The sequence below is a fragment of the Jaculus jaculus genome, chromosome 9, assembly GCF_020740685.1.
Source record: "Jaculus jaculus isolate mJacJac1 chromosome 9, mJacJac1.mat.Y.cur, whole genome shotgun sequence".
Classification (NCBI taxonomy): domain Eukaryota; kingdom Metazoa; phylum Chordata; class Mammalia; order Rodentia; family Dipodidae; genus Jaculus; species Jaculus jaculus.
Window position 1 is genome coordinate 7,593,386 of NC_059110.1, and position 15,122 is coordinate 7,608,507.

A 15,122-nucleotide genomic window follows, 5' to 3' on the forward strand; every position below is an offset into this window, starting at 1 on the left:
TACCCAGCAGCCCCCGCGGCGTCGCTCGGGCCTGCCCACGCCGTCGCGGCCGCCGTTCAGCCTTGGAGCGGAGATCCCTAGCGGCTGTTTGCGCTGTGAGCGGAGTCAGACGCGATCCCGGAAGATGGAGGGGCCTTTGTCGGTGTTCGGGGACCGCAGCACTGGGGAGGCGATCCGCTCCCAGAACGGTAAGGGCCGGCGAGGCCTGGCTGGGCGCGGCGGGGACGAGTGCTCGCGCACGCGGCGCAGGGGCGGGCGTCACCAGGCCGGGCGGTCAGGGCCGCGTAGGACACGGCCCACCCCACGGACCCGCGCCCGCCTCGTCCCGCGCTCTTTTGCCCCGCTCCGGGCTTGGAGCGTCCATCTGTCCTCCCGTCCTAGGACCTTTAACCGGAAGACAGCCGCTGCGCCCGCAGAGCTCACGTCACCTGCGTTGTCGTCGTTCCCCCCTTCTCTCCGTTAGCTACTCGCCGGGCCTCACGGTGCAGCTAAGAGCGGGTTAACTGAGCGCTTCAGTGAGATGTCAGGGGCCACTAGACGTTTATACGAATTCACACATCACTCGCTGTAATTGAGCTTGTTTTAAGAGTGTGTTGACTTTGAACTCTTGGTTGCCTGTCTCGCTAACCTTTTTGGAAGATGACTAATTTTTTTTTAGTCTTGAATTTAAAGCCAACACCTTTATTGGGCTTCCAACCCTTTCTTGTTTTATTTTACAGAGAGAGAGAGATGGCTTAGTGGCTAAAGCGCTTGCTAACTTTTACATGTACATACATACATACACATGTGTATGTATATGTTTTATTTGAGAAAGAGGCAAAGAGAGAGAGATGGGGAGGGTGGGAGAGAATGGGCGCGCCAAGGCCTCCAGCCACTGCAAACGACCCAGTGTATTAAATGACCCAGATGCATGCGCCCCCTTGTGCATGTGGGTTACAGGTATCTTGGAGAATCGAACCATGATTTGCCTGTTTTGTAGGTAGACGCCTAAACCGCTAAGCCAACACTGTAGCCCAAGTTTTTTTTTCTTTTTTAATTAATTTATTTTTTTAATTTTCTTATTAACTTCCATGATTATAAAAAATACCCCATGGTGGTATCCTCCCTCCCCCCACTTACCCCTTTGAGACTCCACTCTCCCTCATATCCCCTCACTCTCGCAATCAGTCTCTCTTTTACTTTTGATGTTATGATCTTTTCCTCCTCTTAGTGTCTTGCGTAGGTAGTGTCAGGCACTATGAGGTCATGGATATCCAGGCCATTTTACGTCTGGAGGGAGCATATTGTAAGGAGTCCTACCCTTCCTTTGGCTCTTACATTCTTTCCGCCACCTCTTCCGCATTAGACCCTGAGCCTTGGAAGGTGTGATTGAGATGTTACACAGTACTCCACATCTTTCCAGCACTATGATACCTTCTGAGTCATCCCAAGGTCACTGCCATCTGAAAAGAGAAAAATCTCTACCCAAAGTGAGAGTAGCATTAATATTAGAGTATAAATATTAAGAGAAGTGCTTACTGGGCAGTTTGATAAGCATAGTCTATACATTTTTCCAGACATCACAAATGTTACACCCCTAGTAGCCCAACTTTTTTAAGGGCAGACACACGAAGTGGCTCACGTGTCTAGAGTTCATCTGCAGTAGCTGGAAGCCCTGGCACGCCCATTCTCTATCTCTGCTTCCAAATAAAATTTTAAAAATTATTTTAAAAATCTTTTAGGGTTTGAAAGAAAAAGCTGATGTGTTCCTTAAAAACATTTGTTCCTGTGCAAAGTGGCAGAGCATGAAGTTATGACTGTTGACTACTTTTTTTGGGGGGGGGGGAATAAGGTCTTTACAATACTGACATCCCTTTATTAAGTGTATCCAAGCATGTGCCTTTAACTTCTGAGACATCTCCCCAGCCTATTCTGTATATTCAAAAAGAGACTTAGCTTTTCTCATTAGACCTTTATTGGGTAAATTTAAACATACTAATGACAGGGCTGGGAAAGGTTAAAGGGGATTATTTGCATAACCTACAGGCCTGAGTCATGATTCCTAAGCTACCTGGGTAAGCTGGAAGCCAAAAGTGGCACAGGTGCTTGGCATAAGTTTGCAGTGGCAAGAGGCCGTGGTGCACACACGCACACACAAACATGTGCAAGTAAATAAAATTTTATGATATAGTTGTAGATTTGGTAAATTCAGAGGTGGTTGGGTGTCTCTTTGAGCAGTGGTTTCCAAATTTTCTTTTATTTTTTTCCCATTGATCATCTATAGTTATGGCTGCAGCTTCTATTGCCAATATTGTCAAAAGTTCCCTTGGACCAGTTGGCTTGGATAAAATGCTGGTGGATGATATTGGTGTAAGTACATCTGTTGTGGGTTGCCTTAAAATTTTGACTAAAATGTTTTGATCTGTTAAGTCTGTTTTTATTTGGATGCTAGTATTGGACAGTGTATTAAAACAATATCAGCTGGGCATGATGTCACATGCCTTTAATCCTAGCACTTGGGAGGCAGAGGTAGGAGGGCCACCAGGAGTTCGAGGCCACCCTGAGGCTACATAGTGAGTTCCAGGTCAGCCTGAGCTAGAGCGAGACCCTACCTCAAAAAACAAAACAAAAAAAAAAATCATCCACTTTTCCCTTCAAATTTCTTAGGATGTGACGATCACTAATGATGGTGCGACCATCCTGAAGTTACTGGAGGTTGAACATCCTGCAGCTAAAGTTCTTTGTGAGCTGGCTGACCTGCAAGACAAGGAAGTTGGAGACGGAACTACCTCGGTGGTAGGTAGTTCACTGTGAGAGGGACTTTGTTCTAGCAGCTAAAAATCTTTGCTTGTATAATTATCTAAAGGAGCATATGTTACCAGGTTTTGGACTTATGTTATAAAGGTTTTTTGTTTCGTTTTGGTTTTTTTGAGGTAGGGTTTCACTCTAGCCCAGGCTGAAATTCTTGGCGATTCTCCTACGTCTGCCTCCCAAGTGCTGGGATTAGAGAAAGGCGTGCACAACGACCACCACCACCCCTGGCTTTAGAAGGTTTACTTATGTGCTGGGCATTGGTGGCGCACGCCTTTAATCCCAGCAGTCGGGAGGCAGAGGTAGGAGGATCGCTGTGAATTCAAGGCCACCTTGAGAGCCCATAGTGAATTTCAGGTCAGCTGGCTAGAGTGAGTCTGTAGCAGACAGTTTGAGGTTTACTGAGATGAACTTCCAGACCAGACACAATTAGGGAGGAAGGGATATTTATTGAAGCTTATAGATCCAGGGGAAGTTCCATAATGGCGGAAGAAGCTGGCCTGCCTTCACAGGCCCAAGCAGAGAGAGAGAAGTACTAGCCAAAAAGCCACACAACACAGCACACTTCAGGAACTCCAGCTAGGCACACTTTGCATATCTTTAGATTGAAATCTGAAACCCACCACCACACCTAAGGTTCCACCCAGTGACACTGCCTCCAGCCAGGTGGCTGCAGAATGCAAACTACAAACAAACAACTGAATATATTGGGGGCCATCTATTCTATTCAAACTACCACAGAGACCCTACCTCAAAAAACAAAACAACAAAAAGGCTTACTTGTATATTTAATGGTGACTGGGATCAAGAGAAGGTAATTCAGCCTATGTGACACAGATCTAGTCTGTTAACATGGTTAGTGACAAGCTTTATACAGCACAGTAGAAGATTACTGTGTGGTAAGGAAGAGGTTAATTTTTTTGAAATAATTAATTTGTTTATTTGAAAAGGGGAAGAGGCAGATAGAGAATGGGCACAGCAGGGCCTCCTGACACTGCAAATGAACTACAGACCCATGTGCCACCTTGTGTGTCTAGCTTATGTGGGTACTGGGGAAGTGAACCTGGATCCATAGGCTTCACAGGCAGTGCCTTCACCACTGAGCCATCTATCCAGCCCAAAGATGTTAATTCTATCAACAAAACTGTGGGTGAAATGTATTTATAGACTAACAATGAAAGAATAAAATCTACCTTTTTTAATGTTTAAGAAAATTGTGCTGGAGGGATGGCTTAGCGGTTAAGGCGTTTGCTTGCAAAGCCAAAGGACCTAGGTTCGATTCCCCAGGACCCACATTAGCCAGATGCACAAGGGGGCGCACGCTTTTGGAGTTCGTCTGCAGTGGCTGGAGGCCGTGACACGCCCATTTTCATTCTCTCTCAAATAAATAAATTTTTTTTTTTTTTAAGTTTAGGAAAATTGTTGGTGACACCTGAAGTTATTTTGTTGGTTGGTTTGTAGTTTGGTTTTTCGAGGTAGGGTCTCTAGCCCAGGCTGACCTGGAATTCACTATGTAGTTTCAAGGTGGCCTCAGACTCATTGCAATCCTCTTACCTCTCTGCCTCACAAGTGCTGAGATTAAAGGCGTATGCTGCTACATGAGCTAAGATTTTAACATTTAATGGAAATACTAAAACAGTACAAAATCATTTCAGTAGGAATGTAGCTTCTGTTGAGCACCTCATCTCTTAAAGACAATGGATATCTTTTATTGTACTGTTGAACTGATTTCTTAGCCATAACATTTTTCTGTCTTCTGTCAGTTTGAGCCATTTGCATACAGAATATTTTGGAGTGTACTTTTATCTTAATATTTTAATTTTTTTTGAGGCAGGGTCTCATGTTTCCCATGATGCCCTTGAACTTGTGATCTCCTGTCTCCACCTTTCAGGTGCTACCATAACTGGGTTTATGTGGTGATGGAATTGAACTCCTGGTTTAGTGCATGCTAGACAGGTACTCTACTAAGGGAGCCACATCTCTAGCTCCATTTTATCATTTTTCTTTTTTAAAGATTGTTTATTTTTATTTGAGAGAGCAGAGAAAGAGTTAGACAGAGAATGGGTGCACCAGGGCCTCTGGCCACTGCAAGTGAACTCCATATGCATGCGCCACCTTGTGCATCTGGTTTACATGGGTACTGGGGAATCAAGCTACGAACTGGGATCCTTAGGCTCCACAAGCAAGTGCTTAATCACTAAGCCATCTCTCTGACTCATTTAATCTATTTTCAAGGAGAGAATGAATGGGTATGCCAGGGCTTCTAGCCACTGCAAAGGAGCTCCAGATGCATGTACTACTTTGTGCATCTGGCTTTATGTGGGTACTGGGGAATCAAACCTGGGTGGTTAGGCATTACAGCCAAGCTCCTTACCAGCTGAGCCATCTCTCCACCTGAGTTTTACCATATTTTCAGCAAACTTAATTTTCTTAGTATGACCATTCTGCTTAATAATAGTTGATCATTTTAGTATTTCTTTTATGTCATCACTGTACATACTGAGTACATGAAGTACACACAGATTTAAAGCAATGAATCTTTTGTCAACAGGTTATTATTGCAGCAGAACTTCTAAAAAATGCAGATGAATTAGTGAAACAGAAAATTCATCCCACGTCAGTTATTAGTGGCTATCGACTTGCTTGCAAGTAAGCTTGTTTGTATTCTTAGAAAATATTACTGTTATGATTACTGAATTGTATTTAAAGATTGTTTTATTTAGCATTCAGTTTAGGCTTGAAATTCTAAGGTGAGTGTCATGTTTGTCCCATTTGACTACCACATTTTCTCCTGATAGTAGATTTTAGTGGCTATGCTTGTGGGATAGACTAAAGTTGCCATGATCTGAAGGGGGAGGGCTTTTCAGTGTCTTCCTTCTATATGAAATGGCTGAACACAAAATTGCATATGACATTTGACAATATTAAATGTGGTAAAGCCAAAGTTTTGAGTATTAGCTTTATATATTTTTTTTCCTCCCACTTTAAACAGGGAAGCAGTGCGCTATATCAGTGAAAATCTAATTATTAACACAGATGAACTTGGAAGAGATTGCCTGATTAATGCTGCTAAGACATCCATGTCTTCCAAAATTATTGGAGTGTATCCTTGAATGTTCCAACAAAGTCTCCTAACTCCAGGCTCTTAAAAATAAGACAAGCTTTTATGGACTGTCAGGTCTGTGCAGTAAGATTTAAAATATCAATTTTATAGTTTCTCAGCCTTTTGGGTAATATCAAGTGTAGTACAATGCCAATTTGGTGTAAGTTGATAATCTTGCTAGAGAAAAATGACTGAAATTGCTGGTACTTTTTCCTGCATTATTTTTAGGATTAAAAGGTAACCTTATAAAAGTGGCTTAGCTGGGTGTGGTGGCACATGCCTTTAATCCCAGTACTCAGGATGCAGAGGTAGGATCACCATGAGCTCGAAGCCACCGTGAGACTACATAGTGAATTACAGGTCACCCTGAGTTAGAGTGAGACCCTACCTTGGGAAAACAACAACAAAAGTGGCTTAGGTGTGTGGTGGATGCATTTAATGCCAACACTGGTCAGTGGGTTAGGGAGCAAAGGTAGGAGGATCGCTGTTGAGTTTGTGGCCAGCCTGGAACTACAGAGTGAATTCCAGGTCAGCCTGGACTAGAATGAGACCCTACCTCAAAAATAAATAAATAAATAAAATAAAATAAAATAAAATAAAATAAAATAAAATAAAATTGTGGCTTGAATTGCAGATAGATAGTGCTGTATAATCATGTTCTTCTCTTGGGATTGTCCTTTCCAACATGTGTGCCCTTTGCTTATTCAGTCTGTTATTCTTAACATTGGTTCAGAAATGGTGATTTCTTCTCCAACATGGTAGTGGATGCTGTACTTGCTGTTAAATACACAGACACAAGAGGCCAGCCTCGATATCCAGTCAACTCGGTTAATGTTCTGAAAGCCCATGGGAGAAGTCAGATGGAAAGCATGCTGATCAATGGCTATGCACTCAACTGTGTGGTGGGATCTCAGGGTGAGATTCAGGATCCAGTTACATGGAATTGCTACAGTTCGGACTAGCTTTTCGTAGTTTATATACTATATATCTTGTAATTTAAGCATATATAAAGTGTTGGGATGGATATGAATTAAGTTTTGGACACTTAGTGCCATTAAACTTCTAGGGCTTAATATATTTTATTCCACTTTTGTGGTTTTAAGGGTAGATGTTATGTTGTGAACTCTAGCATTGTTATATTTTATACAATACCATGTTTGCTTACAGGTATGCCCAAGAGAATAGTTAATGCAAAAATTGCTTGTCTTGACTTCAGTCTGCAGAAAACAAAGATGAAGCTTGGTGTACAGGTTATTATTACAGATCCTGAGAAATTGGACCAAATTAGACAGAGGTATGTTGAGTGTTTTTTATTTGAGAGAGAATTGGTGCATTGGGTCCTGTAGCCACTCCAAACAAACTCCAGATGCATGTGTCACCTTGTGTATCTGGCTTTATATGGGTACTTGGGAAATTGAACCTGGATCCTTAGGGCTTTTCAGGCAAGCACCCTAGCTGCTCAGCCATTTCTCCAGCCCTTTAAAAAAATACTTTTATTTGTTCAATTAATTTATTTATTTGAGAGGGGGAGACAAGATTTTTGACCTTTGAAAGATGTTTGTAAGTCACCCTTGTTTTTGACAAGGTGACAGTTAACTAAAGAGACGTCTCATTGGGTAACAGAACAAGTGACCCAGAGCCATTTAGTAGATAGCACTATATGGTGTTGATAGGTTTGGGGTTTTAACTGAATGTTTTGGAGGATTGTAAAGTTTTTTTAAATCCTAATCAAACTTTTATGTAAACTTGCAGTAATTTAGAAAGGCATTTGGGGTGATGTTTGAAACATTCCAAGACTTCTGTACTAAATACTGTGAAATACTCAGTCTACTATAGTTCTTCTAACTGTGCTATAGAACATTGGAGGGTTAGCTCCCATCTCACTGATCCATGTTCCGTTAACTGTCCTCCGCCCCTTCCCAGACCCTGACAACTGTCCTCTACTTACTCATATTCTTCTCACGCTTAGTTGCTTTGAGCAGTTAAATGTACAAGGAATCATTTCTTCCCCCAGAATTGAGAATGCTCTTACCTTGTTACATGGACACATACCTTTTCACCAAAGGCAGCCTCCCATTCCAGTGTCTGTTTTCTTTTTAGAGCCTTGCTTCATTGGTTGTTTATCAACTGTGTATTGAGCTATTGTGACTATATTGGTTCCACTGGTAACTATCCTGCTGTTAAGTGGCTCTTTGTCATTCTACATCTCAATAGCTGCCTGTTATATGACTTGGATGAGCTGGGTGTGGTGGCTCACACCTTTAATCCCAGCACTTGGGAGGCAGAGGTAGGAGGAATGCCATGAGTTCGAGGCCACCCTGAGACTCCATAGTGAATTCCAGGTCAGCCTGGACTAGAGTGAGACCCTACCTCGAAAAAAAAAAAAGAATGACTTGGATGGATGGTCTTAAGTGTTTTAATAGTGCTGATTATCTCCTTGCTAGCCCCATGCTTGAGAGAAGAATTCTTGTTAAAGTCTTGGTACAAGATTCAGAAGGCATTTTCAGCCTTGCTTTAAGCAAGCCTTTGGCTGCTGTGTCTTTAAATGCTTGGGGGGGGGGAGGCTTTGCATGCTGAGTTGTCTGTTCCTCTGATGAGCCACAGATTTCACTATCTCCAGATAGGTCTATGCTAATAATGACCAACTCTCAGAGGTCACGTGCATACATATGTTGAATTGAGCATTGCTTGGGGGATCTCAGTTAATATGTTTTCAACTAAAATGGAGATATTTTCAGCTAAGGTGTCCAAGTCTGCACTTGGCCATTTTAGTGACTGGGACCACTGTACACATAAAAGGGATACTAGGAAATAATCCTAGCTTTTTTTTTCTTCACCTAATTCCCACCTAGTTTGTTACCAAGACCACTTAATTTGTACCTCCAAATGAAAATGGATTTATTTCATTTCTCTTGCCAACCCTTTTGCAGAGGTGCCCAAACAAGTCAGACTCTCAGAGCAGCCTTTTAATTTGTCCTCCCAATGTAAATTATATTCTCAGCTAGGTATGGTGGCACAAATCCCAGCACTTAGAAAGCTGAGGTAAGAGAATCACAAGTTCAGGAACAGCTGTGAACTCCTGGGCTATCTCAAACTGAAAACTTTTCATTTTCCTGGCCTTACACAATTTCTGCTATGTGTCTTTCCAACTGTATTGTAAGGTTGGGAGGAGGAGACAGAGTTCATTTCTTGGGCTTTGTAACTCTGGCCCTGTCGTATCTGATACGTATTGTTCAGTTGACAGCAGTCAGTTGGAGGAGTACATTCTGAAATAATGACTGGTCAGCCAGGCTTGGAGGTGCGCACTTGTCCTAGCTGCTTGGGTGTCTGAAACGGGAGTTCATGACTAGCATGGGCATCATTGTGTCAGACAAAAGCAGTAGGTACACTGAGTACACAGGCCAGCATGCAGCTGTTTGTTTGCAGGACCTCTTCAACCCTCTCACCCTTCTTTATCCCTCTTCATGGACTAGTGTAGGCCTCATGCTTGTCATCACAAGGGCTTTTTCTTAATTGCAATTAAACTTTATTTTTTTGAAGTAGGGTCTCACTCTAGGCGAGGCTGACCTGGAATTCACTGGGTAATCTCAGGGTGGCCTTGAACTCACAGGGATCCTCCTACCTCTGCCTCCCGAGTGCTGGAACTAAAGGTGTGTACCACCACTCCCTGCTTAATTGCAACTCTTAATTAGGAATGCAAACTGAAGACCTGAATGTTTTTAGGGCCTTGAACTTAGTGGAGATTATATAGTCATTCTATCAAAAACACTCTAGGAAATTTTGAGTTACTAAAATACTTTCTTTGTAGAGAATCAGATATCACCAAGGAGCGAATTCAGAAGATCCTGGCAACTGGTGCCAACGTAATTCTTACCACTGGTGGGATTGACGATATGTGTCTGAAGTATTTTGTGGAGGCTGGTGCTATGGCAGTTAGAAGAGTCTTGAAGAAGGACCTTAAGCGCATTGCCAAGGCTTCTGGAGGTATGTCTCACAGACGACTCCATGCCGGTGTGGGACTGTGTCACATCTCTTCTCGTACTGCGTTTTGACACTGAGCAGCTTCCAAAACACCTTTACTTTAAGTGTTGTAACAAATATATGGAGACCACATAACTGGAAAAGTTCTCTCTTACAGCAACTATACTGTCAACCCTGGCCAACTTGGAAGGTGAGGAAACTTTTGAAGTTACAATGTTGGGACAAGCAGAAGAGGTGGTACAGGAGAGAATCTGTGATGATGAACTGATCTTAATCAAAAAGTAAGCTCCTCTCTAGGTTATAAACTTGCGTGGATGGTGTTGTTGCACTTCTTCCCATTTATTTGCTGCTGTAGTCTCTCAGTGATATGAGCAGTTATACGCATGGGATAAAACAATATTGGGCCACTGCAGGTTGAGGTGAAGCATTTCATCTCCTCTGCCTGGTCTAGACATTGTTCTTCGTGCAGTGTGCATAATCATCTTGTGTAGGCAGAACTGAATCAAGGGTGTTTGTGACAGATGAACATACAGCTTCCTTTTATAGAAATCTCAAACCTTTTCACCTTTTGTTTTTAATAGTACAAAGGCCCGTACATCGGCATCAATTATCTTACGTGGGGCAAACGACTTCATGTGTGATGAGATGGAGCGCTCTTTACACGACGCTCTTTGTGTGGTGAAGAGAGTTCTGGAGTCAAAATCTGTGGTCCCAGGTGGGGGTGCTGTAGAAGCAGCCCTTTCCATATACCTGGAAAACTACGCGACCAGCATGGTAAGAGGAGCTTGCTTTCGAGTGGACGGGAGGTGAGCTTGGCTTGTGTTCGTGTTCCTTGTCTGAGACCTTGCTGTTTCTCCCCAGGGGTCTCGAGAGCAGCTTGCTATTGCAGAGTTTGCAAGGTCTCTTCTTGTTATTCCTAACACGCTGGCAGTGAATGCTGCCCAAGATGCCACGGACCTTGTTGCTAAATTACGAGCTTTTCATAATGAGGCTCAAGTTAACCCAGAACGTAAAAATCTGAAATGGTGAGTAGTGTCCTTGTGATTTTCATTGTCAGCTATCACATATAGATCTTGGGTTGTTTTAAATTTATGTAATTTTTTATCCTTCCTGTACCTTTGGAAAGCACTATTTGAAAAGATAGATTTCTCAGATTTACATTACAAAGCAGTCATTGTTATTTGCTTATAACTTATCTAGAGCATACTGGCTGATGTTTACACCGGGAGTGTCAACTCTGGATTTGCTCTGTGCTGATGTTTTTACAGGAAGCTTTCATTTCCAAATAGCCACCTCAGCTTAATTAATGGGCCACATACTCTGAATGACATCTCATTAGGCAGTTTGGTCCTTGTTGAGGACATAACACAGTATATTCACATAGATCAAAGCAACTATGATGTCACTAGGCAGTATCTGGCCACTATCCTCTATGCACAGCTCCTTGACCATCATGTGGCATACACATCATTATATACTAGCTTGCCTATTATGGTAAACTGGTTGAACACAGCTCTAGTTTTAAAGGGACTTGGAAGGCCTTAACTTGTCTAAGGACCTAAGAGATCATTTAATCGTTTTTTTTTTTTTTTTTTTAAATTGAGAGGGCAGGCAGGTTAAGGGAGGGAATATGGGTGTGCCAGACCAGCTACTGCAAACAACTCCAGACACATGTGCATCCTTGTGTATCTGGCTTACAGGGTCCCGGGGAAACAAACATGGGTCCTTTCCAGGCAGGTGCCTTAACCACTAAGCCATCTCTTCAGCCCTAATCTGTGTGTGTGTATTTTTTTTTAAATTACAGGATTGGTCTTGATTTGGTCAATGGGAAGCCACGGGACAACAAGCAAGCTGGGGTGTTTGAACCCACCATAGTCAAAGTGAAGAGTTTGAAATTTGCAACAGAAGCTGCCATTACCATTCTTCGGATTGATGATCTTATAAAGTTACACCCAGAAAGTAAAGACGATAAACATGGAAGTTATGAAAATGCTGTTCACTCTGGAGCCCTTGATGACTGATTTCCCTTTTTATTTATGACAGTATTAGATTCGGTGTCTTACTCCTTGAATGTAACACATTAAAGTACAGCAAGTTCTCAACCTGGGTTCTTGTGAAGTAGAAAATGATTTCTATCCTCACTGTTGGTCCCTGTTTCATAATTTTTACTAATTTCAAAAGAAAAACATGATTACTGTTAGGCCTTTTTATACCCTTTGAACACACATTGCTATTCCCATCCCACCCCCAACACACAGGGCTGCCACTCCACGTGTTCCGCCTATTCTTTCCAGTGTGTGTAACAGGGTAACAAGAATTCGACAGCCAGAAGCTCCAAGAGGGTGGCCCAAGGCGATAGCTCCTCCTTGAATGTTGAGCTGAGGGAGAACAAAAGGTTCTTTTAAGTCTGGACATCAAATCTCAATTTGCTTTAATAGTGTTACACTATCAAACAGTTGCTCTTTTTTTTTTTTTAGCTAAACAATATAAGGTGGCCTCAGTTTTCATTATTAATGCTTAGGAATAATTTTTTTTTTTACATCTATTGCCATGTTCAGTTTTTCTAAAATATTCAGAAGTAAAATGCTTTTTGGCTGTGGAAAGAAAACAGGTGAACTGAACATCTCAGTTGACTTATTTACAACCTTAAATTTACACTGAAAAGTTCATTAGGTGGGCTGGAGAGATGGCCCAGTGGTTAAGTGCTTGCTTGCAAAGCCCAATTCCCTACTACCCAGGTACAGTGAGATGAGCAAAGTGGCCTATGTCTGAAGTTCACTGGCAGTAGCAAGAAGCCCAGAGGCACCCATACTCACTTTCTCTCCCTCTCAAATTATACGTATATATGTAGCTCATTAGCAAATGATCAGTGTATATACCTTTTCTGGATTTAATCCAAGTTCTTTAGCTATTGCTCCAGAGAGGGCTGCAAAAGCTTCATTGATTTCAAATGCATCAACACTGTCCAGGGACCAACCTGCTTTTGCAACCTAAAGGAAAGTTGAATAGAGGTTTCAGTGGGAAGGCTGACGTTAAACCACTCATTGCTGACAAACATGCAAGCTGTTAAGGGGACACTTGAGACACTGCCATGCTGAAGCTAGGTTTGCCCAGAGCTCAGGAGGCTAAGGCAGGAGGACTGCGTTCCAGTTGTTCCTGGATGGGCCTCTGATAAACACTCCCTAGTGACACCCTGATGGTTAAAGAGCAAGGTGCTACCTGAGTATCGGAGCAGGGCAGTCTCAAAAATGAGAAGGCTCAGCAGTTAAAGGTGCTTGCTTGCAAAGCTTGCTGGCCTGAATTCAATTCTCCAGAGCTCATGTAAAGTCTGACATGCAAAGGCATGTGGTTCTGGATTCATTTATAGAGGCTCTGGTACACCCATCTTTAAAAAAATGGTGCTTGATTTCAAAAATAAAAGTACCCCTTAAGGTAGAAATTCCAAACTTAGCATTGGTATGTTATGTACAGGTAATGTAACAAATAGGGAAAACAACTAAACTTACTGAATGCTAAGAGGAAGACCAAATTATATTTTTACAAAAGGCGAAAAGAGCTGAGGCTGGCAGTCCAGAGTGGAAAGGGAAGAGCTCCTGCAGACTGTGGTCTCTGCCAGCAAAGCAGAAGCTGGAGCAGCCCAGGCCTTTAATCCTAGCAACTTAGGCCAAGTTAGACTCACAGCTTGCTTTATGGCTGGAATTGGTCCTATTCCCATAATGGAAGGCTCCACACCAGCTTGTGCCCAGGAAACTATTTGTGCTAAAGGCTTAAGCGCACGGCTGTGAGCTTCTGCCATCTTCATGAGGACCACCGCCGCAGCACCGTCATTCAATCCTGTAAGACAAGTCTCACTGGAAGAAAGCACTAGCCTGGCAAAGCAGTTTGCCAGGATTCAGCAGAATACAGAGTGTACGTATAAATAGTTAAAATTTTAGGATATGGTGAAATTTATCAGATTATAACCAGAGAAAATGGGAAGGTCTCTCTACAGCAGTGGGAAGGGGAGACAGGAAATGGAAATTTTTCTGGTGGTGGTAAAATATTAAGGCAGTCAGGCATGGTGATGCACGCCTTGAATCCCTGCACTTGGGAGACCAGCTGAGGTAGGAGGATCACTGAATTCAAGGCCTGCCTGAGACTAGTGAATTCCAGGTCAGCCTGGGCCACAGTGAGACCCTACCTAACTGCTCCCCCCCAACAACAAAAAAAAAATGATAAAAGTAGATCAACTTGGAATTCTAAATTTTACCTTTTCATTTGTATGTCTACTTAAGGTGTCAAAAAACCAAATTGATTATTTTAAGTATAGATTAATAACCAAATATAGAGGAACCGTAAGATTATAGTTCCCGTTAAAGTGGGTTTTAAGAATTTTGCAAAGAGGGCTGGAGAGATGGCCTAGCGGTGAAGCGCTTGCCTGTGAAGCCTAAGGACCCTGGTTCGAGGCTTGATTCCCCAGGACCCATGTTAGCCAGATGCACAAGGGGGCGCACACATCTGGAGTTCGTTTGCAGTGGCTGGAGGCCCTGCTGTACCCATTCTCTCTCCCTCTCTCTCTCTCTCTGTCACTCTCAAATAAATAACAAAAATAATTTAAATAAAAATAAAAAATTTTGCAAAGAAAATAAAAAGAGCCAGGCATGGTGGCATATGCCTTTAACCCCAGCACTTGAGAGGCAGAGGAAGAAGGATCACCATGAGTTTCTGAGGCCAGCCTAAGACTACATAGTGAATTCTAGGTCAGCCTGGGCTAGAGTGACACCCTACCTCAAAAAAATAAAAAGAACAAAAGAAGCAAAATGTAAAAAATTTTGTGTAGAACAAGATGTCCTTTGGGTAGACCTTACAGAAAGTGGTATCCCTGAGGGTTAATAGCCTTCCCTGAAAACTAAAGGGAACTAAAGAGTTAATAACTATCCTTAAAGCTCGCAGGCAATGAAGAAGCAAGAGAGGCATTCGGCCTCTAATTTTGGCAACCTTCCCTGATTGCTGTCCTCCCCTTAGCCTATATGGCCTTGAAGGACCAGAGACGATCTGAGTGTCCTCCCTTTAGACATTCCTGGCTGAAGAAGCCTATTCTGAACAAGGACGCTAACAGCTACAATTTTCTTATCAACTGCATCTGGTTCAGCCTGTTTTTCTTAGGATCCTCCTCATGAGCTTGCACCCCAGCCTGGCCCAGTGCTTCAGCCTCCATCCTGTGGGAAGGCTGCTGACCCTCGCTGTTTCTCTAAATAAACAGTCTGTC

At 42.7% G+C, this 15,122-nt stretch overlaps 2 protein-coding genes and 2 non-coding genes across 4 annotated transcripts in view; 3 read left to right on the plus strand and 1 right to left on the minus strand.

The window, feature by feature from the left end:
- Tcp1 (t-complex 1) lies at positions 1–11,980 on the plus strand. Its single transcript, XM_045158612.1, has 12 exons — positions 1–188; positions 2,264–2,349; positions 2,647–2,775; positions 5,342–5,439; positions 5,783–5,893; positions 6,627–6,808; positions 7,061–7,187; positions 9,702–9,877; positions 10,032–10,155; positions 10,456–10,648; positions 10,736–10,899; positions 11,679–11,980. The coding sequence occupies exons 1-12, from the start codon at positions 125–127 to the stop codon at positions 11,893–11,895; spliced, it is 1,671 nt and encodes a 556-aa protein (XP_045014547.1). The 5' UTR covers positions 1–124; the 3' UTR covers positions 11,896–11,980.
- Positions 5,555–5,694, plus strand: LOC123463865. Its single transcript, XR_006639236.1, has one exon. It is a non-coding gene; the product is annotated as a small nucleolar RNA SNORA29 (small nucleolar RNA).
- LOC123463857 lies at positions 10,206–10,331 on the plus strand. Its single transcript, XR_006639228.1, has one exon. It is a non-coding gene; the product is annotated as a small nucleolar RNA SNORA20 (small nucleolar RNA).
- The window catches only part of Acat2 (acetyl-CoA acetyltransferase 2), a 14,772-nt gene continuing 11,538 nt past the window's right edge, over positions 11,889–15,122 (minus strand). Inside the window, exons 7-9 of the mRNA XM_004651274.2 lie at positions 13,554–13,708; positions 12,754–12,864; positions 11,889–12,252 (exon numbers count right to left, since the gene is read on the minus strand). Of these exons, the coding sequence (XP_004651331.2) occupies positions 12,082–12,252; positions 12,754–12,864; positions 13,554–13,708 (437 nt within the window). The 3' untranslated portion in view covers positions 11,889–12,081. The remainder of the gene's footprint in view (positions 12,253–12,753; positions 12,865–13,553; positions 13,709–15,122) is intronic.

What these genes read in the sequence shown, in the direction of transcription:
- Tcp1 (XM_045158612.1), top strand. Translation starts at nt 125, where the DNA reads ATGGAGGGGCCTTTGTCGGTGTTCGGGGACCGCAGCACTGGGGAGGCG. An exon ending in TGCTGGTGGATGATATTGGT is followed by an intron (nt 2,350 to 2,646) that starts GTAAGTACATCT and finishes CAAATTTCTTAG; the next exon opens with GATGTGACGATCACTAATGA. An exon ending in TCTTCCAAAATTATTGGAGT is followed by an intron (nt 5,894 to 6,626) that starts GTATCCTTGAAT and finishes ACATTGGTTCAG; the next exon opens with AAATGGTGATTTCTTCTCCA.